The sequence below is a fragment of the Doryrhamphus excisus genome, linkage group LG17 (genome assembly GCF_037039965.1).
Source record: "Doryrhamphus excisus strain RoL-2023G ecotype Guam linkage group LG17, RoL_Dexc_Guam_v1.1, whole genome shotgun sequence".
Classification (NCBI taxonomy): Eukaryota; Metazoa; Chordata; class Actinopteri; order Syngnathiformes; family Syngnathidae; genus Doryrhamphus; species Doryrhamphus excisus.
In genome coordinates, this window is record NC_136373.1 from 1,456,083 (window position 1) to 1,481,985 (window position 25,903).

Genomic DNA, 25,903 nt, shown 5'->3' on the forward strand with positions numbered 1-25,903 from the left:
ACGCTGACATTTTTAATTGGCTCGTCATGACTCACTGCCTTGTGAGGCTTCTCCACCCAAAGGGTGACACACAATGCAGTCAAGTGAACGTTTGTAGCTAAATGCTAAATAAAAGATGCTGTTCTTCCACACCTTTATACTCGTATCACTGACAAATACACAATACGGGATATGGCTTTATCGTTTTCTTATAGAAGTAGACTTGTCAGCGCAAGACGGGTTATATAGCACGAGCAGGCTTTGTAAAGTAGAACAATATGAACCATGCATAGTAACGTGAAGGAGAGCATAAAAATGAAGTAACGTGAGCACACACTCGCTGCATAACCGGATTGGTTTTGGCTACGTTTAGGACGGTCGGATTTTCCCACCACACCCTGGGCACCTGCACTCTTCTCCAAAGTCAAATATGTTATGACTGTAAGGTCAAGTCATCTCGTTTGGAATGAGAATAGATGGAGTTAATTATGGAGAACACAAATGGCCAAATTGTTTAATTATGAGCATGAGCAAGAATTCCGTCCTCATTTGATTGAATTTTTAAATTTTTTTGTTGTAGGCTGTAATTAGTATGTGGTGAAAAAAATAGTGCTTGAGGTGCTATCGTGCACTACATCGGAAATAAGATGATTTGAAGAAAAAAAAATCATATATAATATATATTATAGTATATATATATATATATATATAAATGTATAATAAAGATTTCAATCCGGAGCTTTTGAAGGGTTACTGTAGTAAAGTGATCTCTAAAGCTATGTTTTAAAGGCCTGTGAGACAAATTTGATAAAATTTAAAAAAATAAAAAATAAAGAAAAACTTGTGCAATACAAGATGTTTACATACGTTACTTAGAGTTTACATTACCGACAGCCGCACCCACACCACAAATTGGAAAAGAGACATAAGTGATGTTAATAGATATCCACTCGGGATGAGCGAGTACACCACTATCTGTATTTGTATGTCTTTTTACCAATGTCAAAAAACGTCCATGTGCGTGTCGGGGGGGTACTGTCTAGTTCACCCCGCAGCCTAAAGTAGGCTTTGGCGAAAATGTTTGATAATCTTATTGAACTCTTATAATAATTGTTTGCTTCTTATGTATAATACTCTGGCCGGGATTGATCAATTTTTGCGATGAAGTGAAATTCACTAATCACAAAGCCGAGAACCATACAGTGAGTTGATAAACACCGTCACAGTACGGTTTAACTATTTGTGTTTGATGAATTTTGGTTTTATTGAGTTGAACCATGAACACAAATCCCAGGTATAATGATCCATTTTTACAGCATAACCATGTGGAGGGTAAATTCTTGTCAAACACAAATGGTTTTATATTGAAACACTATGACTATTCATCAGGCGGTGAGCATTTAAATGTGAGGCAATAGTGCCACCTAGCTGATGCAATGTGTTGTGCATATTCATGCAGAACTTCCCTAAATTCCCTGCACATGCAAGCATTAAAAAATTAATTCATGGTTTGTCTACCAAGAATTTGACAAAATACCTATTGGGTTCGGCAAACACCATGAGTGATTTTATTGGCATAGCCATAGCTTAAAAAGGCACATTTTAAATTGACCGAGCAGATGTGAGTTCACAAAGTGAATACGACAACGGCTAACTACGCAGTAAATGTGCTTATTTACCAAAGTTTACCAACCTGTCCGCTCAAACTTTAATGATGCACAAGCAAAAAGCCACTCTTCACCAGACCCATGATTGATTATCCTGCTACAAGAAGATGTATGATAGTCAAATAACGTCGCTTGCTAAATAAATGGTTAAGTGTGTACCAAGACATGTCAAAGACATTTCAACAAAGCAAAACAAAAAAAAAAAAGCAAGGCAAGTGTCACTTCATAGGACTTCACCCCAGTTCACTGAGGGGGAATGTTGCAATGTCTGGCAAACATTAAAAAACAAAACCCAAAACGTTTAGAGTATTACTCTAACTGTGCTAGTAAAAAGATTCAGTTTTACAAAAAAAAAAAGCAGTATATTTAAAAAAAGGGCACCTATTATGCCTTTTCCACTTTTAGAATGTTGTATTCCGGTGTTAAAGTTTCAAATAATGACGTTTGCGCATTTGGAAGTGAGCCCTGAAAGAAGATTAGGATGGCTCAAAACGCTCGGTTTCAAAGGGCGTGGTAAAACTGCCCCCTTTGTGATGTCACAGAGGGGTGGAATTCCTTATATGGTTCATCGTTAGGACGCATTTTGGCCGTGTGACTGTTTTGTCAGGAAATACAGATGTAAAAAGTTTTCTGTGCGGGTTATTGCGTGTCGCTGCTCTATAGGAGCCCACAACTCAATACACAAAGGGTGGAAAATTGAGCATAATAGGTCCCCCTTTAACTAATTTTGGCTTATAAACAGTACCATTAAAATGTAGTGTACACTTCCTATTTGTCAGTGCTCCTCAAGTCAGGGCTTTATGAAAGCACATTTGAATCTCAACTCACACGGAGGTAGAAATACTGCAGCAAAGGCAAAAGAATTGCTTCAGAATGCTGAGGCATTTGCGTATATATTCACTTTTGGCTAGGACTGAACACTTTAGAGATTTTTTTCAAACCTGCCATCAACGATTAATTCCCATGTCGACACCATTGCTGTGAAGGTCCACCTGCACCTTGTGACTGGAAAGACAAAGTCATCGCGGTAGTGACAATAACACTGATATAAGATGCTTTCCAGCCAAGCTATTTTCAAACTTACAGGTCACGCCAAGAGATATTATATCAATTATGGATTTTCTTGATGCGAGCCAATTTTTTAAGCACTTTGAGGCAGGTTATTTGTCTGTGAATTCAAAGTTAAAACTTAATCCCCTGGTGAAATCGCAAAACATTATCTACAGATTTGTTTAAAAAAATAGCTTGACTTTAGTGTTTACATTTGTGGGACACTATGTGGGTGAGTGTAGATCATGGTGATAGTGATACATACATTAGTGTGCCACACGTGTGAACCGGAAAGAGGTTGACAGTCTTTGCATGTACATACATTGCGCTAGTCATTAACCAGACGATAAACGTGGTATTGCGCTCCGTGCTCGCTGGTCGATACTTCAAACACAAAAGCGATGCACAACAGAGTCTCCTGAGTTTCTCTGTTGGACACAACCTGTTGAAAGAAGGGTAAACATGGTAAACCGTCAGGATGCATTCGGCTTTTTCTTTAGCTTTTTGCGGCATATCTACATAAACTCTACCAACCTGTAGTATGGTGAAGTTCTCCAGAACGCTGTTCATCATATATTTCTCTGGTAGATGTTTGAGTTTGTGGATGAAGTTGATCATGTATTCACACATGGGTGAACGATGGATGCGGAACACATACTTCCCCCCCTCCAAATGTGCGTACTCGGTCTGAATGGTGTACAGCGAGGGAGACTTTGAAAACATGTTTGAATATTCATTTTTATTTAAACTTCGGACCGAATTACTTACCTCGACCTTCTCTACCACCTGTTTGCCAAAGGAGCAGACCTTGGTTGAGACGCTGATGGTGATGTTCTCCGTTCCACTGTACTGGCTACTGACGCCGTAGAAGGCATTGGAACCTTCCTCCAGATCACTGTTCAGATCCGCCTGAATAAGTCATGAACAAAATGAGCTCCTTTTCACAGGAATTTACTTCGATGGAAACATGCCGATTTTCCATCACTGACCCAGAACTTGACAAGAAAGAAAGCATTGTGAGGCCCTTTCTCATACAGCTCCTTTAGGCCTCCTTTCTTCTCGGAGAACTTATCGTAAATCTGCCGGACGTCTATTGACTCCAGTACAGGGTCGCTGTAGCCTGGGTTTGACGGACCAATGTGGACAAACAGGTGCTTATACTGAAAGGGACGAGGGTACAAAGGAGAGAAAATAAATAAGCAGATTTCTCATTGCCAACATGGAAGAAAACACCCCACTGTACCATCTCTCTGTCTTTCTGGGTCTCCATAAAAGCAGAGTACTCCAGAAGCCGTAGTTTTGCTGAGGCGATGGTTCTGTCCTGCCACACGGGGATCGCTATAGCTGTCGGGCGAGGAGGGGGCAGGGGCTCATAGCCTACAAAACAAATGAAAACGTGGCGTGCTAAAATTAGATTTCCAATCACAAAACGAAACCCAGAGTACACAGTGAGATATGAAGAATAACCTAACATTGCCAATATGAAGGCGACTGAAACAATCTGCTTGTAAAACATGCGTTTCCCCTTAAAACAGGGGTCTCAAACACGCAGACCGCGGACCAAATGTGGTCCGCAGGACACTAGTTTGAGGCCCCCGCCTTGATATGAAAGTTTAATGTCAGTGCGGCCCGCGCAAGTTTGATATGATTGCTGTATGGTATCATGTACCCGGAAAAAATTATTACGTTTGATTCATGTTCATGCTAAAGGTTAAACAACTGTTAATAGTTATCCTCCCTATCCGTGTGGAAGTGGTAAGTTTTTGGCTATTTAAGTTGAAAGGAAATAACTTGAAGGCTACCGTTTAGGTGGCTAGCTCTCTAGTTTGCGAGTTAGCATGTGTCTCAAGACCCTGCAGTTGCGCAATATGTTGTAAATAAAAAGAGTATAAATGTGACTATAGTCGTGTTTTGTCATGTCTACAGGGCTCTAATAATGCTTTGTTCATTTTAATCTGAAAAAAATCATTTGTCTACCCACCAACTATATGTGCTTTCTTAAGTTTTTATTATTATTATTATATTTATTTATTACTGATTGATTGATTTTCTTTATTCTTGATTTGTTTATTTATTTTTCATCTTATTTTGTGTAGAAAAATAAAAAGTAAGATATTTGAGAACGGTGGAATGTTTTATCAGAGCTTTTCTTGTAGAAAATTGGAACCAAAGCGAAGTTTTAAATTTTTTTTTGTTTTTAATAAATTGAGTTTGAGACCCCTGCCTTAAAATGACAGAATGCAGTACACTTATGAACTGCATTGGATTTACTGGAACTAATTTGTTTTAACTTGCCCCGGGCCATCGGTACATCGTTATTGTCGAGCCCTGGTTCCATACGATTAATGCCTTTACTTCTACTAAAATGTCGTTGATTACTACAGATCTACACACTACAAAAGTAAGACCTATTTTTACAAAATTAAAATAGTCAAGAGGAGCTACTTTGAGTCACATTTATTTCTATAAAGATGATTGTTTATTTCATATTAAAACAATGTTGGCTATCTACATTTTGTGTATTTAGGGCATCTCACAATGGAGGTGCTACCCGGTGCCCGTGGACAGTGCATCTGTGACCGCTGTAATAATTGTTCTTCATAATACGGGACCCACTATACTATGGCTACCCAGGAGTCTTGGTCATACGTACTGATGGGTGCAGGGACAGGAGCTTCTAGTGTTGTGTATGGCGGCTGTGCAAAGGGCTTGATGCTAGAAGAAAAAGATGAAAAATTAAATTAAAAAAAATTACCAACCTCAGTGTATATGTACTTCAAAAACCCCAAAAATAATGCTTACTCCTGAGAATGCCCAGGTTGTCCTGTCACATGGCCGGGCCAAAACTGAAAGAAAACAAGAATACATCTTAGTGTTAACTTTATCCAGGAGCCCAAGTACGCTGGTACGTCTCACCCTAACTGGTGGAGGGAAAGAAGCCTGGTTCTTCATCACACTTGCAGACACGATCTGAGCTGATGAAAGGTTGGCCACAGTCTGCAGTGCTTTGTCTTTGGAAACCTGGTCCTAAAGAGAAATAAACAGCGTGGTTTAAATTTAGACATGCTCGGAGGAATTAAGACCAAGCCTGAATGTTCATAACTGTCATGTCTGACAGCAAGCCAGCCAACATTCAAAATACTCTATTCTCCATTCATTCATTTTTTTTTTTTTTTTTTAGTTTTCCCTGTCAAGAGTGGGGGAGAGGTGGCGCATGTTCAAATGATACAGTACCTCACAAAAAGTACTACTCCCTTCACATTTCTGATAAAATGCATATCTTTATCAGACACTGAAGAGACGACACTTTGATGCAAAGTAAAGTAGTCAGCATAAGCTTCCATCCATCCATCCATCCATTTAACCTTCCTCTTGTGTTAGATTTCTGGTATCATCTCTTATGTTAACAGGTTGGTTTTGACCCATGTATTAAATCAGCTATAAAATACAGTAAAAACAATAAGTTACCATTAAAATTGCTTATCATGTCTTGGTTACCTTCTTAGGCTTCCTGTTGGTTTTAATACTTTTGGTGTGGGAATGACTTTTTTTGTCACGATACCCCTCCATTTCTATTTCCAAAAATGGTCAAATTAACCTCAAAAAATCATATTAATAATTATTTTGTTACTTGACTATTACTGGGAGCTATAGAACATATCTCTTAATTAATTTTATTTATTTTCTCATTTTAGTATTAATCACTAAAGAAACATCTATGGTGTTGGGGTGAATTTTGACCCATATATATTAATGTCATGAAAAGGTAGAAAAAAATATTGTTTTCAGCAACAGAACTTTAGTATAAAGTGAAATCAAAATCAAACAGGTCCAGATCTTGGTTCACTGTACTTCTTGCCATTCTTTCCATGGTCCAAATTAATGTAAATGTGAAATCAGCCAATCAAATGAGTGAATTCATGTCACATGTATACTGGAAAAGCGGTCAAAATGAGAATCCCCTGAAGCTTCCATGATGAGAAGAGGAGCTGGTTGTCATTGTGTTGGTTAATTGTACACTTATGATTTCAGTTTTGGCTCAAAATATTGCTTTATAGTCTTTATAGCCTAACAATACAGTGGTCATAATTCCAACCAGACCATTTTAAAATGTAGTCAAAATGATTTTTTTTTGGTTTTATTTAGTTGAAATAGAGTTTCCTGACAAAGTCAAAAAGCCTTTAATGCAATAAATAAATGTTATGTGATTCTTTTTATGCATTAAAATGTAAAACGGGTCGGTGCCGACCCTAACATAAGAGGACGGTTAATGGCAGTGAGTATATCCCGAAGTGAAATATTATGTATGTACTCCTCGCCATGCGTCCCACTAGCATAGTCTTTGTCCAGCTTTAGATCAGTAATTCCCAACCAGGGGTACATTAGCAAATTGACACGGTTTTGACACTAGCTGCGTGTTGTTTTAAGAGGACAGTACAGCTGTACACTGACTACTTTACATCATACCAAGGTGTCAGTGTTGTCATGAAAAGATACGATTGAATATTTGCAGAAATGTAAAAAAAGAGTGAGGTCCTGTATTTGTTGCCCGATATCGATTGCCAGTTAGTCACGGGGCTGGCATTTGTGCAGAACTGACATTCACACCTAAGGGTAACTTATAGTCTTTAAAAAAATAAAAATAAACATGCAATCATTTTTAATAATTCAACATGATGCAATAACTACTGGAATCCAGAACAGAGTGTGAAGCAGATACAGGGCGATGCCAAAGCAGTATGGGCTAGTACAAGGGAAATTGCAGCCGCCACCATTATTTTACTAAAGCCACTTAAAAAAAAAACAACAAAATAGGATGCTGAAGTTGCACTGCATTAAGAGCTAGTGTTAACTGTGAGGCCAACAGTTAAGCACAAAAGCAGAGTAATAGAAGTATGACCAAAACTTACCAAGTTCATGGCCTATGGCAAAGAAAAAATGTCAATGATTAAAACGCCAGCATTATCCCATTTAAAAATCCATAATCTTTGTCATGAAGGCAACACTATTTCGACCAACACGTGTTAAATTTAGTCCAACACACTTTAAAGTCAAACATTACTATAATAGAAAAGTACATTCTCATAACCTTCACCCTGCTAAGACTATAATGTCTAAGATTAGACAGAACTAATAACTGGTTAAATATCTTTGCTTGACAAAAGAATTTTGATGACAGGACATGTTAAAACCACAAAAAAAACCAGAAAAGCTCTAAACCAAGAGTGTGAACATGAAGAAATGCATTGAAGCAGAAATCTTCCAAGTAGTTCATAGACGAGTACTCATCCAAACTCCCCCGCACATTTGTGTCAAAGCATGCATCCCAATGCCATGTGACATTTTGGCGGACCAAGCCAGCAACCGAGTGTCATGCAAAACGGAACTCCAACATTACTGCCGTGCATTGCAAAAAAAAAAAAAACAACTTTTCCCACATAGACTTCCAAACATGAAGATTTATACAGAGTGATGTCCTGAGAGAATAGAAAGCAAACAAGCATGAGACCGTTAAAAGTAGAGAAGTTGCGACTTTGGGTTTTTTTTTGGACCAGAAAGACGCACCGACTTGTAGTATCCATACGCAAAACATAGTTCAGCCAGTTGGGAATTAGAGATTGATATTTGAAATGGGTTGGGAATATTTAAACGAGTTCCACCAGCATCGTGTTAAGTCTTTGTCACGAAATTGAGCGCCAGGTATCCACTTTTCCGTCTACGAATGAAGCTAAGACTAGCGACGCTTCGTGTTAGTCCGCGGCATAAAAATAGTTTTTCATGTTATAATAATAATAATAAATCGCTGTAGCTTGGTTAATATACAAGTCATTTCCCATGATATCTGTTGCAAGCTAGCAATCTCATATAAAGTTGTTTTCTTGCACTAGAACGCACAGAAAGTGGAAATAAATGTGTGTTCATGTGCTCATGATAAACAAAATTAATAAAAAAAAAAAGTGCAGTTCGCCTTTAAGTTTGTCTGTAATATAATGTACACGTCTACTATGATAGGACTGTTTTAAGAATACAGACATTAAATGGATCACGGCGATTGTGTTTGTAGCTCTGCTAAATTAGCAGTTAGCTTGATATGCTTTGCAAATGCCGCCAATTAACAATATATTTGTTTAAAAACAAAGTGTGACCACCGAGTGGATGGTTACTAATACAAAGAGCGACGGAATCCGTGCTGTAGTTTCAATCGCTGTAGTGTGTAGCGCAGGGGTCTCAAACTCAATTTAATGGTGGTTAAAAACAGAAAAAAATAAAAATATTAATTATATATATATATAATAGTCTTCAATGCTTCTGCTATACCCTCCACTTTTTCAGTGCTTTGGTTTTTTGGAAAAGCTCTGATAAAACATTAAATTATTATAAATTAATTATAAGATAATATAATTTTTCTTTATTATTAAATTATTAAATAACGTTTGTTAATTTTAATTTGTTTAATAACAAAATAAGAATGAAAAATAAATAAGCAAATCAAAAAACAAATTCATTTTTATTTATTATAAAATTATTAAATAAATATTTAATGTTCATTTTTATTTTTCAACACAAAATAAGATGGAAAAATAAATAAGCAAATCAAACAACAAATTAAACTTCCATATCAAGGCGGGGGCCTCAAACTAGCGTGAGTTTGAGACCCCTGGTGTAGCGCATATTTATAGCAAGTCGACTGTTTACGGGACCAAAATCAAATTTATGTGAGCGGATTCATAACGAATGAAATGCTGTGGAACGCCGTAATCACCTGAGGATCACCTGCAGCTGACACCGAACAATTATTTTTATTTACATGTTTCCTTGTCATCCGTTATGAATAAAACCAGCTAGACTAAAACAAAGTACAGCTTCAGCTCATTCAGAGGGTTAATGCGGATCGGGTTGGCATGCAGAGCAAAGCTGGAAACATGGCAGCAGCGGGTGAAGCAAGTGTACCTTCAGCTTAGACTGAATCTCACGAGACTTGCGCTTGGCCAAGACCTGCAGGTGACTAGAGACCTGAAGAAAGATAGACAAGTAGGGAGGAGGAAAGGAAAGGAAGAAAAGGGAAGAAAAGGAAAAAGAAGACGGCGCATAAGCAGAGAGGGTTGGGAAGTTAGTCTGACGGGCACCCACCTTGATGCTCGCCTGGTATTCTCGCACCCTCTTGCGAGCCAGAACCTGAATGTGACTAGACACCTATTGGCCAGAGTTAACATCCGGAAAGACATGACAAAATATTCACGAGGACGACGTTACATTTGATTTAATGCTATGGTGGACACACAATTGCAATATAAGAAATAAAATAAAAAGCTGACAGCATGCAGTAACGATGTGTGCGTACCTGTTTGCGTGTGCGTGTCTTTCCTGTCCGTAACTTAATATAACGAGCTATCAGCTCATTTCGACCTGGAAGTGGGAGACACATATTACAATTTATACTGTGTACTCATAATTTTGCAGTTATATTCATCTTCTGTTTGTTACAAATACATTGTACCGTCAAATCATATATAGCACAGTAGTCACAATACAATACAAAAGAAGTAGATAAGTCAGGAACACAATAAAATGATTGATTCAAAAGAAAAAAAATCAATATTTAAGAATGGCTCAACCTACAAAAATGAAGCACTAACCAGATAGGAATAAATAAAAATAAGGATTATCTTTAGACTTCTGCAGCACTTTTATAGACTCCCTTAAATTTAAATCAAAGTTGGTCTTTGTTGATGGCAGAGATCCACATGCGATGACGTTAAAAATGGAGGGAAAAACACAGTGGAGGTCATCATAGTTAATAGGCTTCCAAAATGTGGTTCGGGATAAACTGCCCGGTCAGCTATTTGGCTCACAGCTTTCCACCCTGATCCCAACCACACCCACACAGCTGTTTGTCTCAAATCATCACTGCCGAGTGTCTGGAGAGGATACGGACAAAGGTGATCTAACGCGCACACGCTGCTAGCTAATGTCATCAACATCATTCCCATTCTGGGAAGTGCTGTGTTGCTGAGTCATATTAACTATGACGGTTTACCGGAACCCCCTCAAATTCGACTAAGAAGGCTGAGTCACACACATTACGGTGTTATCCAATTCCCAAAACAGCACACATACTTTTGGGATATTAGGTTCAAATATTCTTACCTATGGGTACTGCGCTAGCCATTAAAAACAATTCAATGTATTCAATGAAAACAGGTTGTACTTTCAAAATGACTATTATAAAATACAATATGGCATCTCTACAAATCAAAATTCAAATCAACTTTATTTGTAGAGCACTTTTCCTGCAAAGACATGCAACACAAAGTGCTTTACAGAATTAAAAAACAATTACCACAATTAAAAGGAAAAACAATTACTAAGATAACCCCTCCCTCCGTACACACACACACACACACACACACAATCACACACAGGCCGTCCACACTGGGAGGAGCCGCAGGCCGCGCCATCGGGGGACCAGCACCCGGGCCCCTCGACTCCGACAGACCGCCCGTCAAAAGAAAGGAACTGGCGCCCCCTCAGCAGACCCCGACACAGCCCTCCAGAGTGGAGGACCCCCCTCTGAGGAAATACTGGAGTTAAAAGCTAAAGACTAAAAGCATAAAATAGGACTAAAAAGATAAAAACGTAAGAAAAGTTTAAAAATATTGGTTAAAAGCCTGATTAAAAATGTGTGTCTTTAATCTTTTTTTTTTTTTTTTAAATGGCTGTTCCACAGGTGGGGGCCATAGTGGCTAAATGCTTGGGGTTTTTGTTCTGGGTTTTGGTATCGTTAAAAGGCCAGTGCCGTCGGACCGCAGGGTCCTCGGGGGTTGATATGGTAAAAGAAGATCAGATAAATAAGAAGATGCAAGGCCGTTAAGACGTTTAAAAACCAGTAATAGAATCTTAAAATCGATCCTGAAGCGGACGGGGGGGCCAATGTAGCGACTTTAAAACTGGTGTAATGTGCTCCCGCCCTTATCCTGAAATCACACCATAAGTAGACTGGGAGCAAAAAAAAAAAAAATTTGATGAAGAACGTAGAGTCCAGAGTAACGTGCTCATCCTCACCGTACATCTTGCCCTCATCTGACAGAATGATCTTCCTCCTGCCACAGGGAGGGTAGATGGCCAGAGCTTCTTGAAAGCTCTGTTCAATGTCTGGACTCCACACCCCCTCTGGGTCGCCATCCAATCCCCGGTCTGCGCCGTCAGCAAGTCCATCTCCTTCGGCGGCACCGCCGCCGCCATCACTTTCCTCTTGCACCCCGTCGGGGCTGCCGCGGCAACTCCACTCCGACGCAATGATGACGGCTCCAGCCACACCTTGAAAACACGGGACAGATATACAGAAAACGTCAGAACACTTACTTAATATTAATATTGAAGACACACGTAGTCCTGGAGAAACTAGCAAAGCCAATACTGGATTTACTTGGCATTAAAAAGTCTGACCCCTCGTCTGCATGGGCCGCATGAGGAAATTACACATTCTTCTGTTATTGTTGAGGATGCTCCAAGTCTCCTCAAACGTTAGCAAGACATCTGCAACATGAACACTGGCTGGGGTGTAATGTGTTCCAGAGCGCGGCTAACATGGTTCCCCACCACAGTCGGGCTACAGCGGATCAGTGTGGTCAGCCAGCTTCCCCTGCTGTGGTGGCAGGCTTCTTGGACACGCCAGACACAGGGCTTTCCTATTTTCAATCGCCGCTGACAGGACTGTGCTGTTGCCATAGAGATGGGGCAGAACCGGGGCGACATGGTGAGGCGGGAGCGAAGTCTTAAAGAACATTGTGATATACAGTACAGGGGGAGGGATATGAGACGAGACTTAAAAGTTGTTGTGCAATGGGTCTTAAGTGGAAAGATGCGGATTCCAACAGTGTTTTCTTACAGGGGTAATATATATTAATCTGTCAATATGCCAGAATTAGCCAAAAGGTAAAAAACCTACTGAAGTAATGCAATCTCGCCTCTTCGCACCTCTGGTTCTGCAATTAACAGCTGTTTGGATGTTGACAAACTGTTAATGATTTTATAAATAAGACATAGATTTGTTAATATGACCGTGTTTTCTCGCCTGAGTAGTTTATGTTTGTGTAATATCAGACAATGGTCAGAAATGTATGGTCTCCCTTGCAGATGTAATAATAGTCTGTGACCAAATTGGTAAACAATTTTTTTAATCAATTTCTCTTTAAACAAGCAAAAATATGTTTTGCTTATGGAAACAACAAGATGGGTTTTTCAGATTTTCTCAATCTGGAATTATTTTAAAAAATACCGTTTCATGAGTGAAACGCTGAAATGATAAAATGCTTTGCCGTTTTTACCTGACAACATTTCCATGGAGATACCTCCTAAATTAAAGGGTCTCTCTGGGAACCAAAAGAACCAGATCTTCTTCTTCCGATACACTTGAGATGCGATTGTGGTTATTTCAGCCTATTAAGCTGTCACGTTTTTCCACTTTTCTGACCCATAAATGAGTTTAAATGTTGTATTGTCATGTTAAATGACACCAAAGTTTCAGATAATTAGGTTTGCGCATTTGGAAGTGAGCCCTGAAAGAAGTTCGTTTCAAAAAGGTGTGGTAAAACTGTTACTCAGTTAGGAATCACATTGGGCGTGTGACCAATCACAGTGGATGGGGCGGGCTGTGGGTGGAATCATTTAAAACAGACCAATTTGGCAAGATGGACAAATAAAAAAAAAAATACAGCTGCAAAATCTTAAGTTTTCGGTGTGGGTTATTGTGTGTAGCTGCTCTATAGGAGACCGCAACTAAATACAAAGGGTCGAAGAATGACCATAATAGGTCCCCTTTAAGACAGCTTCTGTGGCTTTAATTTGTCTCCTTGTTGGTATAAATATTACACGCTAACGATGGATCTGCGCGATCGATCAATCGATAGCGCTGCCCCCGAGATGGGTCCATCGTTAGCGCACAAATCGATCGATTTCTGCGCTCACGATGGATATAACTGCCTTACGCTGGAGACCGATGCTTTGACACTGCGCCGACGATATAACGACAATCGTTGATCTGCTAATTGCAGAGGGCATAGAGTTAGGGTTCACACCCTGCCGAGAACGGCAACAAAGTGAACTGCTTGACATTGAAATTTGCACGTATCGACTTCTTGTTGATTCTTGTAAGTAACAACGCTCAGCGCTGTCATCTGTTGGCATCTAAACAAACTACACACATCCATCTTTCCGGGCACAGTAATATACCGATGGATCGTGAGCGCACAAATCGATCGATGGATCCATCTCGGGCGCAGATTGTGCAGATCCATTGTTAGCGCGTAACATAAACATCCTCCTCCCTTCTCTAAAGATGAATCTGGATTCCAATCCCGGTCTGTGTGTATTATTAATTCAAACCTTCGTAGTGTGTGAGGCCGAAATTTAACCACTAGGCCACTGCAAAGCTCCAGTAATTGTATGTCAAATCGACTCGTACTACGTTTTGATTGACATTTGTTATAGTGATATCAGCTCTACAAATGCTGTACAGTAACCCTCGGATATATCGGACTCGGATATATCGGAAATTCGCTCACAACGGACAGATAAAAAAGAACCGATTTTTCTGCAATGCATTTCCAATAAATATTCAATGCATATATCGGATTTTTTATAACGGATTTCGCCTATTTCGGACAAAATCTCCAGTCCCGTTCCAATTTCCCTCGCATATATCGGATGACCGCATCGTGTCTTTCTCCTGGCTCCAGATTTCGGACAAATATAAAAGTGAGTGACGTCAATAATACTAGCACAGCAGTGAATGAGATCTTAACCTCACGATTGGAAATAACGTAGGCCTGACTTAGCTTAATTAACAATTTGTTATGCTCAGAGTCCAATAAAGTTCAATTCTCATTACCTTACGTCTCTTTTCATTGCCCAGTCCAGGTACATTGGAAACATAGTCAAGGAAGTGCCTTTTTATAATGGATATAAATCCGATATATGCGTAAAACGGCCATTTTCCGGCATACGCATATAACGGATTTCGCTTATATCGGACAAAACCAGTGGGAACAATTGAATCCGATATATCCGAGGTTTACTGTATTTGTGGTGAACAAAGTCTAAGGAATTTGATTATTTAATAGGTGATGCATGCAAATATACATGTCTCTGGCGCATATTATATAGTTCTCCATGTCAAAAAGGTCAGGTGCAGTATGCCGTAGGGTGCATTAGGGTGCATTAGGGTGCAGTAGGGGTGCAGTATGGGAGCTAGGCTAGAGCTCCCAAACTAAATAAAGCAATGAGCTCAGCAAACGCTGACAAGACACGCACACTACTGTGACAACCACCTTCTGCTCGAATAGGAACACTGGCACTGTGGATGATCCACTGGGGGGGGTTTCTCTGTCACCAAATTCATTCTTTGGGTTAACAATCTTAAACTAAATTGCTGTTTGTTATGTGACTTTTACACGGGAGTGAAAAGTTCACTAGCAAAGATGAGACCTAGCATAAAAACGAACGTACAATATTGGTGTAACTTTGTTTTGTAGAATTGTTCCGAATAACATCACAAAAGACGACAAATCACAGCAATGCCAATAAAGTCGGGATGTCGAGAAGTGTGTGATTAAAGCTCCATTTAATCAAACACGTCCTAAACAAGTAGTGTGCTTGCGCGGACATGCTAGGTGGCTAACTGGCGTGCTAATAATACTAAGCGAGCAACTCAAGTTGCTTTTAAAAAAAACAAAAAGTCATCCGTATCACAAAGCTGGAGGAAGGTTGAGAAGTGCGGAACGACGCAAAAAAAGACGCCGTGAATCAGCAAAGCAGCGGTGAGAAAAAATGCCAAATATGCCAAATATCCCAAAACTTCAGGCGCACTCACGACGCGGCTTCGGTAGGCGGCGTGAAAGTTGCACGGCAAAGCGCACAACAAAGAAAGTTTCTCGGGAAGAAGCACTCACCTTGTTGAAGGCTCTGCTGTTCTGCCGCCGCTGTGCTCGGACTCGGCCGCGGAAACGTCGACTTTTGGTGGCCCGGTGGCCGTAAACCAAAAAACTACTACAATGTATTTGACTTCAAACGGCGGAATGCCAAATTGGAGTTTGCTATGAAATGAGCGCGCGCAGGACGACGCGCGTGCACGTACGCACAAGAGGCGTGGCGTGGCGGACACGCGCACACGCAAAAGTTCAGTGGGTCCCAGCACATTAAGCGTAGGCTGACTCCGCCCAGCACATCGGCTACTGGATTGGTCTCATCTTTCTATGTATTTCTATGATTATTTATCATAAACAGTCAGTAATGGAGCTAATAAATCACCATCAACAATATATCATTTTACAAAAATACATGCCTGTATTAAAATAACATATATTTATTTCCATGTTGACATAAATCCAAATTAATACCAAGTATGAGTTTAATGCTCATGCATAAAGGGGACCTATTATGCTAATTTCCCGCCCTTTGTATTGAGATATGTTCTATAGAGCAGCTACACACAATAACCAGCACAGAGAGCTTTCTAGATCTTCCAGAATCTGCACCAATTTCTGTGCCAAGATGGTCTGTTTTAATTTATTCCTCCCGGCACGCCCACTACGCCGTACTTGGTCACACTCCCAAGCGCTACGGAGGACTTCCAGACTACTGCCGAATTCCACTTTCTAATTTTGTTGGTGTAGGAGTTGATAATAAAGGAATTAAACATTTGGAGAGCTACTTGAAAAGAATGGTAACATAGGCACCGCTAGTGCTGTGGAGTTCAGAGAACCGGGACATGAGGACGCTGCGTCCACCACGATCTGCCCGAGGGGGAGCACTCGTTGTCGGAGACACCTTGCAATTTTGGCACAACATCGGTAGTGAAAATGTGGTCATTACGCGTGTTTTGCTACTGTTAGCTACTCCACATATCGGTGAGCTTGTAATTTGCATGCTTGCAGGTAAGAAACTCCCTGGATGCACACTATATAATGCAACACTTCCACAAAATTAGTAGTAAACACGATGCTAACACGGTGAAAAGTGGAAAACGGTACTCTTTACAGAAATATATACTGTTCATATGTACTGCATATTACATAATGCGATATCATCAATGCAAAGTAATATCCATCCATCTATTTTCATTGCTGCTTATCCTCAGTACGGTTATAAGGTATGCTGGAGCCTAAAGTAAATAAAATAAAATAAAATAAAATAAAATAAAATAAAATAAAATAAAATAAAATAAAATAAAATAAAATAAAATAAAATAAAATAAAATAAAATAAAATAAAATAAAATAAAATAAAATAAAATGAAAATAAAATAAAATAAAATAAAGAGTCACTTGTGTCATTTTCACTGGGTAATGAGGCAAATCCAATATGATAAGAGGTGCCAACTTTTGAATGCTCACCGTGCCAAACGTATCGTAGGGGTCTTTAAACGTGTCTGCGCCAGCCTTGTTTAATGATTTACATCATCTGAAGTAATACCCTCCTATTAGAAGGTGAGGATAACAAAAGGAAAAGGCCACGCCTCCGAAGCAGGCGCTGATTCCACTGTAAACAAAGGTGTAACCGCTTCTCTTGTGAATTGTCCCAAGACTCACTTGACATTGATTTGAAATGTTCAACATTAGGCAAAACATGCCCCCCCCCAATAAGCTCAGCAAAGCCTGACATTTGATCCTAATGGTCCCACTGCAGTTGTAGTTACATGTTGGCCTATTTTCTGGCACTATTTTTAAAACAAACTTGCCCTGCTGGCCGTGTCTTGGGATTTTTATCTGATTGGATGCTGTTGGTATTAGGTATAAAAACACGATAGTACCATGAAGACAAAAGTGGGTCGCTCAGAGTCAAGGGTCAAGCTGTAGAAGGTCTTTTGTGGAGCAGTTGGCCTTCCATTTAGCCACTAGAGGTCAGTGTTGCCTTGAACTGTCAAGCCTATGGACAGAGAACATAAAGTACATGTAAAATCAACTTTTTCTCTTTGATGCAGATTAAATATTGAGTACTGAGTTCATACTGAGTAAGTATGAAGTGATGCGGGGTATTACTTTATATCTCCATCTTATCTATTAGTGGTAGGAAAGGTTCTTATTATCATTGTAAGTCTCTGCTTAACTAATAAATTAATACAAAAATCATAAACTGTTGTTTTTTTTTTAATAAAAACATGTGGTCGAAATTCTTGGTACCCTTACTGCACCTGCTGACAAGTATTTTGAGCCTCTCCTCATGAGCAAACTGTTCCAGTTCGAGCAATCTGCAGGCTGGCAGAGCAGGGCGCAGCCCACCAAAATTGTAATTTGGTGCAGTGTATCATTGTGTGCAGCCAATTTGGTAATTTGGTAGACTGGACTGCGCCGAGTTGAGGTTGCCGGTGCGCCAGGGACGGTGTCCACATTTTCAGCTTGGCGCAGTGGCGATTTCGTGATAAAACAGCGTTCCAAAAGTGCGCTGAAAGCTCGCCAGCACTGACCTGGTTTATTCTTGGCGCAGGCGAAGCGCAGTGGTGGTTGAATTTGTTGGAAACTCATCCTGTATTTTTTTTAAGTGCTCTGACCAGTTTGTGGAGTTATATGCACAAATGCCAAACATGTTAAATAATCCTTTAAAAAAAAAAAACTCCTGGATCCAGATAGCGATCCGAATAACCCTCAATATTTAATCAGTTCTTTCATATCCCATTTCCGACAATTCCCGGAAATTTCAATTTCAATAAATCCATTCCGAACTTCTCAAGTTATTAGAACACAAACAAAGAAACAAAGATAAACGCCGGCTTGGCGGAGGTAATAAAGTGGGCGTGTCCTTGTCTGACCTGGTTATGAACAACAATGGCCTCTGTTATCGGATACATTTCCTGAAAGGAAAACTTAATTTGGAATTTTGCATCCACATAACCAACAATCATTATGTGAGACATAATCAAGTGGTTAGCGCGCAGATCTCACAGCTAGGAGACCAGGGTTCAATTCCACCCTCTACTACATGATGTAAAAGTTCTCATTGGGTAGAGACTCGTCCTTCATTTCTTTTCTTTTTTCTAAAGGGACGGAAGAGTAAGGAGTTGGCCAAGCGCCCAAAGAGGCTGTCTCGCCATGCAGCTGAAACTTTTACAGAGCGATCCGGAAGAAAGAAGAAAGAAACTGCAAAAGAAAAAGTCACATTTCTTTCCTCCTTCCCCATCTTGAGTTTGCCTGCCTCAGCACTTAGTCCTCGTTACAGCCGTACTGTATGTGCCCGCCTTCTTTGGCAGGGGGGGTAATTGTAGGACCGGAGGTTTAGGAAGGGGAGGAGAGAAGCTGGGTGGGTACTTTGGGTTCAGAGAGTTCAGCTGAAGAGAGAAATAAATTCATAAACAACAAAGGAGACGTGACGTCAGGTTGGAGGGGCTGTCCGAGCTGCTGGCTGAATGTGAGCATGGAAGAACTGGATTGTTTGTTATGTGTGTGTCTTTGACTACGGTACAGCTGAGTGTGTGTGTGTGCGAGTGTGTGTGTGTGTGTGTGTTCTATCTCTGAGAAACGACTCACATGGAGTTGAAGCAGAGAAAAATTGACCGGTTTTCTGTCTTATCTCCTAGGTGAGTGCTTTAAAACGGGGAGAACCCTGCATGTATTTTTTCAGTACAATGTCTTTTAAGTGAATTTTTGTTTGTCGGTTGTTAAAAAGAGAGGGAAAAACTATTATTTCCTGTTTTCGGAATTTTTAAAAAACAATGAACGTGAGCTCAGATTGGTCGTTCAAGCTTCATGGTCGGTGATTGGTCTGCAGATAAGGTGTGTATTTATGTTTCCGTTAATGATTGAGGTCGTTCAGAAGCGTTGCTTATAGATCGGAATTCCGTAATATGTTGTGCGGGTGGATAAAAGGAATAATGTTGACTTTGGGCCTAGCAATGGAATGGTCTTTATTGTCATTATACAAGATGTACAATTAGATTGGAGAGCTTCTCCTTTCAGTGCCAGTTAAAAAAGTACATTAAAAAAAGAAAAATATATCCAAAGTATTGCACAGGAGCATATACAGGAGCAGACATATTGCAGATTTATTAATTTTAGCGCAGTGATGAATGGGTTTTACAGATGAGTAAAAGTCTGTCATACAAAAAAAAAAGGCATCATGGGCATCGCCGGCCTGTTGGTCACGGCGAATATGATGTCGAAGGTGAACAATGTGGCACCGGACCCCGTTTCTCTCTCGCCATCTGGCTGCGGATGGCGTTGTCCACAGGCAGAACAAGGCGAGGTGTGTCTCGGATGATTAACATACAAATGCTGGCAGCTGCCGTCCCGCTGTATCCGCTCACATCAATTCATGTGACAATTCCTTTGACTTTTCCCACCTTCTCGGAATCATTCTCTTTCTGTTCGCACTCTCTCACAACACTATGTCCCTCCCTTCCTTTTTTCTGTCTCTCCACCCTCCCTTTGCTCGCCTTGCCTCTTGGCAGCGGTGCCAAAGTGGGCAGGCTCACGGAGGCAAACACAGCACAGGCCAGAGCAGAGGGCGATCCAACAGGCTGGCGAGTTGATAATGCGGATGTTTGGAAGTGTCCGTTGTTATTTTGACTTCTTTTTTCCATGTGGCGTTCCGAGCTGGTGCGTTCGTTGCACACAATGTGCACAATGTTTCGGATTTGTGTTTGTAAGGCAATATGAGAGAGCACACGTAAAACTCTGAACAGACGCACTCACGCCAAGAGGAGGGGATTGTGGGAAAAAAAAAAGGGGTGTCGCTCTCAGAGGGTGTGCTCTACTCTCTTTTTCCTTCTTCCCGCCATCACGGGCCTTCTTCTCTTCCAGTCCTCGGGCCCAAGCCGCCGCTCAGATACAGGCTGCAGGTATTTTTCCTTTTTATCCTGAAACACCTCTTGCTGTCTCTTCTTCTTCTTCTTCTTCTTCTGTCCTTCATTACAATCTTCGTACGATAAACACGTCTGGCATCGTGAGCTGCCACGCCGCACGCCGCCATTTTGACTCCATGGGTATAGTCGGAGAAACTTTTCTCGCCGTCAGAGAGACTCATTGACTAGTGGCCATCTTCTCGCTTTTTTGGGGGCTCCGACCAGGTGTTGGATAACCTTTCTGGGGCTTATCTGTTATGAACAGGTGACACCGTGCATATGTCGGTGCAAGTACAGTACTTTAACTTCAAAGACATGGCTAAAACACGGAGTTCCTGTCATGTTCAGGTCAGTCCGGGTTGGCGTATGTGGAAGGACCGCTAAAATAGGGCAAGTCGGGCGTTCGGAGGGTCTCTTATCACTTTGTGCGGCCGTGATAAGTAACACAAAGTTTCTCATTCGCTTCACTGTTTGCACTTTAGTCTTTGACTCGGCAATCGGGCCTTTCTTTAAACCAGGGGTCTCAAACACGCGGCCCGCGGGCCAAATGTGGCCCGCAGGACACTAATTTGAGGCCCCCGCCATTGATATGAAAGTTTAATGTCAGTGCGGCCCGCGTAAGTTTGATATGGATGCTGTATGGTATCATGTACCCAGAAAAAATTATTACGTTTGATTCATGTTCATGTTAAAGGTTAAATAACTGTTAATAGTTATCCTCCCTATCCGTGTGGAAGTGGTAAGTTTTTGGCTATTTAAGTTGAAAGGAAACAACTTGAAGGCTACCGTTTAGGTGGCTAGCTCTCTAGTTTGCGAGTTAGCATGTGTCTCAAGACCCTGCAGTTGCGCAATATGTTGTAAATAAAAAGAGTATAAATGTGACTATAGTCGTGTTTTGTCATGTCTACAGGGCTCTAATAATGCTTTGTTCATTTTAATCTGAAAAAAATCATTTGTCTACCCACCAACTATATGTGGTTTATTAAGTTTTTATTATTTGCCGTTTTATTATTATTATTATTATATTTATTACTGATTGATTGATTTTCTTTATTCTTGATTTGTTTATTTATTTTTTTAAATTTTTTGTTTTTAATAAATGCGTTTTTTTGGGGGGGAAAACCTGATGCGGCCCAGTCTCACCCAGACCCGAGCTCCAGTAGCTCCCAAGTAAATTGAGTTTGAGACCCCTGCTTTAAACCGAATGTGCATCGGGTTTTGTGCGGTCTAGAGGAGTGACTGGTTTTTGGGAAGGTGGGCAAAGGTGGGTGTCATGTTTGTCCTAAACACAGGGGGGTCATTGATGCATTCACTGGCTATACACAAAGACTGGTTAAACATACAGTAGCTGACACAGTAAAGTCTTAACTTAACCAATGAGATATAAAATAACAGTGTATATATTTATACTGTATATGGAAATATAGAAATATAGAAAAAGCTGAGTGAGAAGCTGAAGAAAAAGAGAGACAAGAGATAGGAAGAGGGATGGGAGTGCTAGCGCTCCATCCCCGCCCCCTCTCGTATCCTTAGATGAACTTAAGAGCGTTTCCTTATTATGTTTCTCCTCGAGGCAGTCAGGCTAACTTCCTGCTTTGAAGCCGATTGGTTGATATCTCGGCTGGCGTGTCACTGTTTGCAGCAAAAGCGACAGGAAGTTTTTGGGCCCGACGCAGGAAGCTGCAGCTGCGCGGTGATAATCATGCAGTACATTGCTGTAAATACTGTACGCGCACGAGTGCTCACAGCAGAAACATACGGGCGTGTAGCAACATGCCGTCGGGCCGGGAAGCCGTGCCGTCAGAAACACTGAAACCATGGTAACTGCACATTTTTATTAGGATATCATAAAATAAATATATAGAAAATATATAAACTCATAATTTTTTCAGAGGTATTTGTCTTTGGAAATCCTCAAGGAAGCGTGGCAAATTAAATTATAAGTGAAACATACGTTATATTAACGCAGGGACATTTGGACACAGCAAAGATGGTAACTGATGGAAGGAATCTAATGCTAGGAGTCCACTGGGTTGGCGCCAGTTGGTGCCAGTTGGCGCCAAAAATTGTGTGATTGGCGCGTATTGGCTCGCTGTGGCGCCGAATTAATGTTCGCTCGGCATGTTGCAATGTTGCCGTTAATTCGACTCCGCAGCGAGCCACTACGCGCCAATCACATAATCTTTGGCACAAACTGGCTCGCTCCATTACATTCCAGTGGATTCCAATAGGCGGATTGTTGGTGACATTTGGTTCCACTTGGTGGACACTTTGCGTCGATTGTTTGATTCAAGTGGTGCGATGAAGATTTAAAAGATTTTGAAATTTTCTTGCCGCCAAATTCAATTTTTACCGCCGTTACGGGACACCAGGAGCCAGTTGGGGGGCAGTTTGAGCCACTAGGCACCTTATAGCAAAGCACCAATTGGCACCAACTGGCACCAACTGGCACCAACTGGCACCAACTGGCACCAACTAGCGCCGGCCCAGTGGACTCCTAGCATCATTGGCGCAACTTGGCTCGCTCCATTACATTCCAGTGGATTCCAATAGGTGGATTGTTGGTGACATTTGGTTCCACTTGGTGGACACTTTGCGTCGATTGTTTGATTCAAGTGGTGCGATGAAGATTTAAAAGATGTTGAAATTTTCTTGCCGCCAAATTCAATTTTTACCGCCATTACGGGACACCAGGAGCCAGTTGGGGGGCAGTTTGAGCCACTAGGCACCTTATAGCAAAGCACCAATTGGCACCAACTGGCACCAACTGGCACCAACTAGCGCCGGCCCAGTGGACTCCTAGCATCATTGGCGCAACTTGGCTCGCTCCATTACATTCCAGTGGATTCCAATAGGCGGATTGTTGGTGACATTTGGTTCCACTTGGTGGACACTTTGCGTCGATTGTTTGATTCAAGTGGCGCGATGAAGATTTTAAAAATTTTGACATTTTCTTGCCGCCAAATTCAATTTTTACCGCCATTACGGGACACCAGGAGCCAGTTTGAGCCACTGCACGCCACTAGGCACCTTATTGGTGCCACAGCAAATTGTACCAAAGCACTGAAAAAGTTTGTATATTTTTCTGTTTTTAGTTTTTTGTTTTTTTTTGGAAAACCTGATGTGGCCCAGTCTCACCCAGACCCTAGCTCCAGTGGCCCCCAAGTAAATTGAGTTTGAGACCCCTGTCGTAGAGTGAGTGTGGATACGCCACTGGCACGGTGGCAGGTATGGGCGCCATGCCAGCGCACCCTCTGCCTGTCTGGTCCTCCAAACAGACTGAAAGAGTCTGTGCATGTTAATCATGGGCTAGTCTGGACCGAGTCTGGACCGAGTCTCTGGAGTTTGGCTACGGTACAGAATATGGCGTTTTATGTGTCACGGAGCTACCAGATGTTTCTGACCATTAAGCCCGGCTCAGACACTCGTTAGCCGTCCAGTTTGGCGCCCGAGCTTTATTCGGCGGACGCTTAATGTTACACAACCACAGAGGAATAAATACGCCGTTACGTTTACAGCGTTCGGTTGCCGTGGCGGTGACGGTGTCGCCTGAGTACGTTGGCTTTGTGTCACCGTTTTGGCGCCGGATCGAGTCTCCGTGACACAAAACACAACGGCAAGAAATATTTGACAACAATGTTTTAATGAACACCTAAAATGGCCGGCGCTCAAGTCGCCATTTTGTGTTTTCCTGTTTTTGTTTTGGGGGGCAGGATCCCAGCCTTGTGTTCGATCCGAGGCAGCTGGTGGCAGCCATGTTTACAGACGTGTGTGTATGTGTGTGTGTGTGTGTGTGTGTGTACTTTATCTAAGCAGCAGCAGCAGGGATAGCCTCTCCTGGAATAAGCTCAGTTTTTGGCTAAAACGGAAATGAATTCCTGGCACAGTGATGACTTGTTTTTTTTTTTTTGTTTCTTTCTCTTGCGATCACATGCCAGACTCTCAGGAAGCCATTGTGGGTGTGTAGCTTATTTGGCTTTTTATATTTCCGATGTGTGCTCCTTCTTTTCATATCGTTTTGGTATCTTTTCATCACACGGATAATTCAGATGCAGTGAAAAAGCTTGACTAATTACAGAGGAAGAAGGAGTGATAAACGAGTTCTTAGCACTGATGAGTCAGGATTTTTAACCCTTCCAGGAAGCAAAAAAACTTTTCCCTAGTATTATTAGCAATGATAATAATAAATGTATGATTTAGTTTCATTAAATACATTTAACACTAAAAACCTTTTTGTGTGTTTTTCCGTACCTTTACAGGAGCGTGACCTTGACGTCGGCACCATAACGAGGCAACACGAATGCTGCCCTTGGGCCTGAGGTAGTAGATTGAATAGTTGTGGGGGTTGTGTAGCCTCTTGTTGAGATAACTATACAATCTACTGTCTTTCCCAAGGAGACAGCTTGATCAGCAACACATCCTCGCCCCAATCCTGTCCAATCACAGCACGTGGAACGTAGCGAGTCGTGTAACATATATTGCTGTGACTATTTCTGTGGTGTATTATGTTACCTGACAGGTGAATATGTGTTTAAACCGGGCTTTGTCAGGGTGAGGTAGTAGGTTGTATAGTTTGGTGGGTGGGTCTGCACCCAGCTCAGGTGATAACTATACAGTCTATTGCCTTCCTTGAGAAGCCCATAAACAACTAAGTGTATGTAATTGTTTGTATAAGTCACGTGACAAGCCTTTTATGTTTATAAATGTGAATAAAGTCATACTTTACAAGTGGGTGGACTTCTTGTTGTAATGTGGGTCCATACGTCCAATGGTCAGTCTTTTGCGCCCTCCAGTGGATGAAGTCTAGTACTGCAAATTCCGGTCACTCCACTCTTGTGTGTCGTCGTCCTGTATTGAAATAAAATGTGTTTAGGGCAGTTTTAATTTAAAAATAAATAACAATAATAAATAATAATAATAATAAATAAAAAATAAAGTAGACTACAACATACAGCTGTCGTCGTGTTTAGCGTAGCCCAACAAGCAATGTTTGTTTATGTGTGTAAACATGTAAAAATGTAAAAATTAACTGTATTTCATAATAGCCTGTGGACATTTAAAGTTGTTCTTACATTATCTTCTTAGAAAGACGGGATGAGCGAGTACACCGATATCTGTATCTGCATTTCATCACCAATGTTAATCTGTATCCCTAGCTAGTACTTGGGAGTGGGCGGGACATAAACAGGAAGTGGGTCTGTATTAACCGGAAACGGTTTTTGATTCGTAACATTATTAAGTCTGAAATTGATATGGAAAGTTATAGATGTCCGCTATCTTCTGGTTTAAAGTATTAACTATGATTATGATGTTAAAATCAACAATTTTGCATTGGCGTATATAATTAGGTAGGTGATTTTTTTTTCTCAATATTA

At 40.9% G+C, this 25,903-nt stretch overlaps 1 protein-coding gene and 1 long non-coding RNA gene across 9 annotated transcripts; one reads left to right on the top strand and one right to left on the bottom strand.

Moving 5' to 3' along the window:
* Nucleotides 1-1,243: 1,243 nt before the first annotated feature.
* On the bottom strand, nt 1,244-25,697 carry tead3a (TEA domain family member 3 a). Of its 8 annotated transcripts, none has more exons than XR_013630151.1 (15): nt 15,647-15,830; nt 11,760-12,014; nt 10,039-10,103; nt 9,828-9,890; nt 9,648-9,710; nt 7,607-7,618; nt 5,613-5,723; nt 5,499-5,542; nt 5,350-5,411; nt 3,940-4,073; nt 3,686-3,856; nt 3,465-3,605; nt 3,231-3,383; nt 2,962-3,138; nt 1,244-2,651 (listed from the first exon to the last, which is right to left on the bottom strand). XR_013630151.1 is itself a non-coding variant. In XM_078797955.1 (15 exons), the coding sequence occupies exons 3-15, from the start codon at nt 11,764-11,766 to the stop codon at nt 3,025-3,027; spliced, it is 1,140 nt and encodes a 379-aa protein (XP_078654081.1). In that variant the 5' UTR covers nt 11,767-12,014; nt 25,250-25,376; nt 25,601-25,697; the 3' UTR covers nt 1,244-3,024. The 8 variants fall into 8 exon arrangements, 7 of the variants coding, with proteins under 7 accessions (XP_078654081.1, XP_078654080.1, XP_078654084.1 ...); XM_078797955.1 differs by lacking the exon at nt 15,647-15,830 and adding exons at nt 25,250-25,376; nt 25,601-25,697 and having other exon boundaries at nt 1,244-3,138; XM_078797954.1 differs by having other exon boundaries at nt 1,244-3,138; nt 15,647-15,829.
* LOC131136668 (uncharacterized) lies at nt 20,386-25,274 on the top strand. The gene is made up of 3 exons (XR_009131775.2): nt 20,386-20,525; nt 24,788-24,848; nt 24,924-25,274. It is a non-coding gene; the product is annotated as an uncharacterized LOC131136668 (long non-coding RNA).
* Nucleotides 25,698-25,903: the final 206 nt, after the last annotated feature.

Coding starts and splice junctions, on each gene's coding strand:
- tead3a (XM_078797955.1), bottom strand. Junction 3,606..3,685: donor TCTTTCTTGTCAAGTTCTGG/GTCAGTGATGGA, acceptor TGACTTATTCAG/GCGGATCTGAACAGTGATCT. Junction 3,139..3,230: donor AGAACTTCACCATACTACAG/GTTGGTAGAGTT, acceptor TTCTTTCAACAG/GTTGTGTCCAACAGAGAAAC.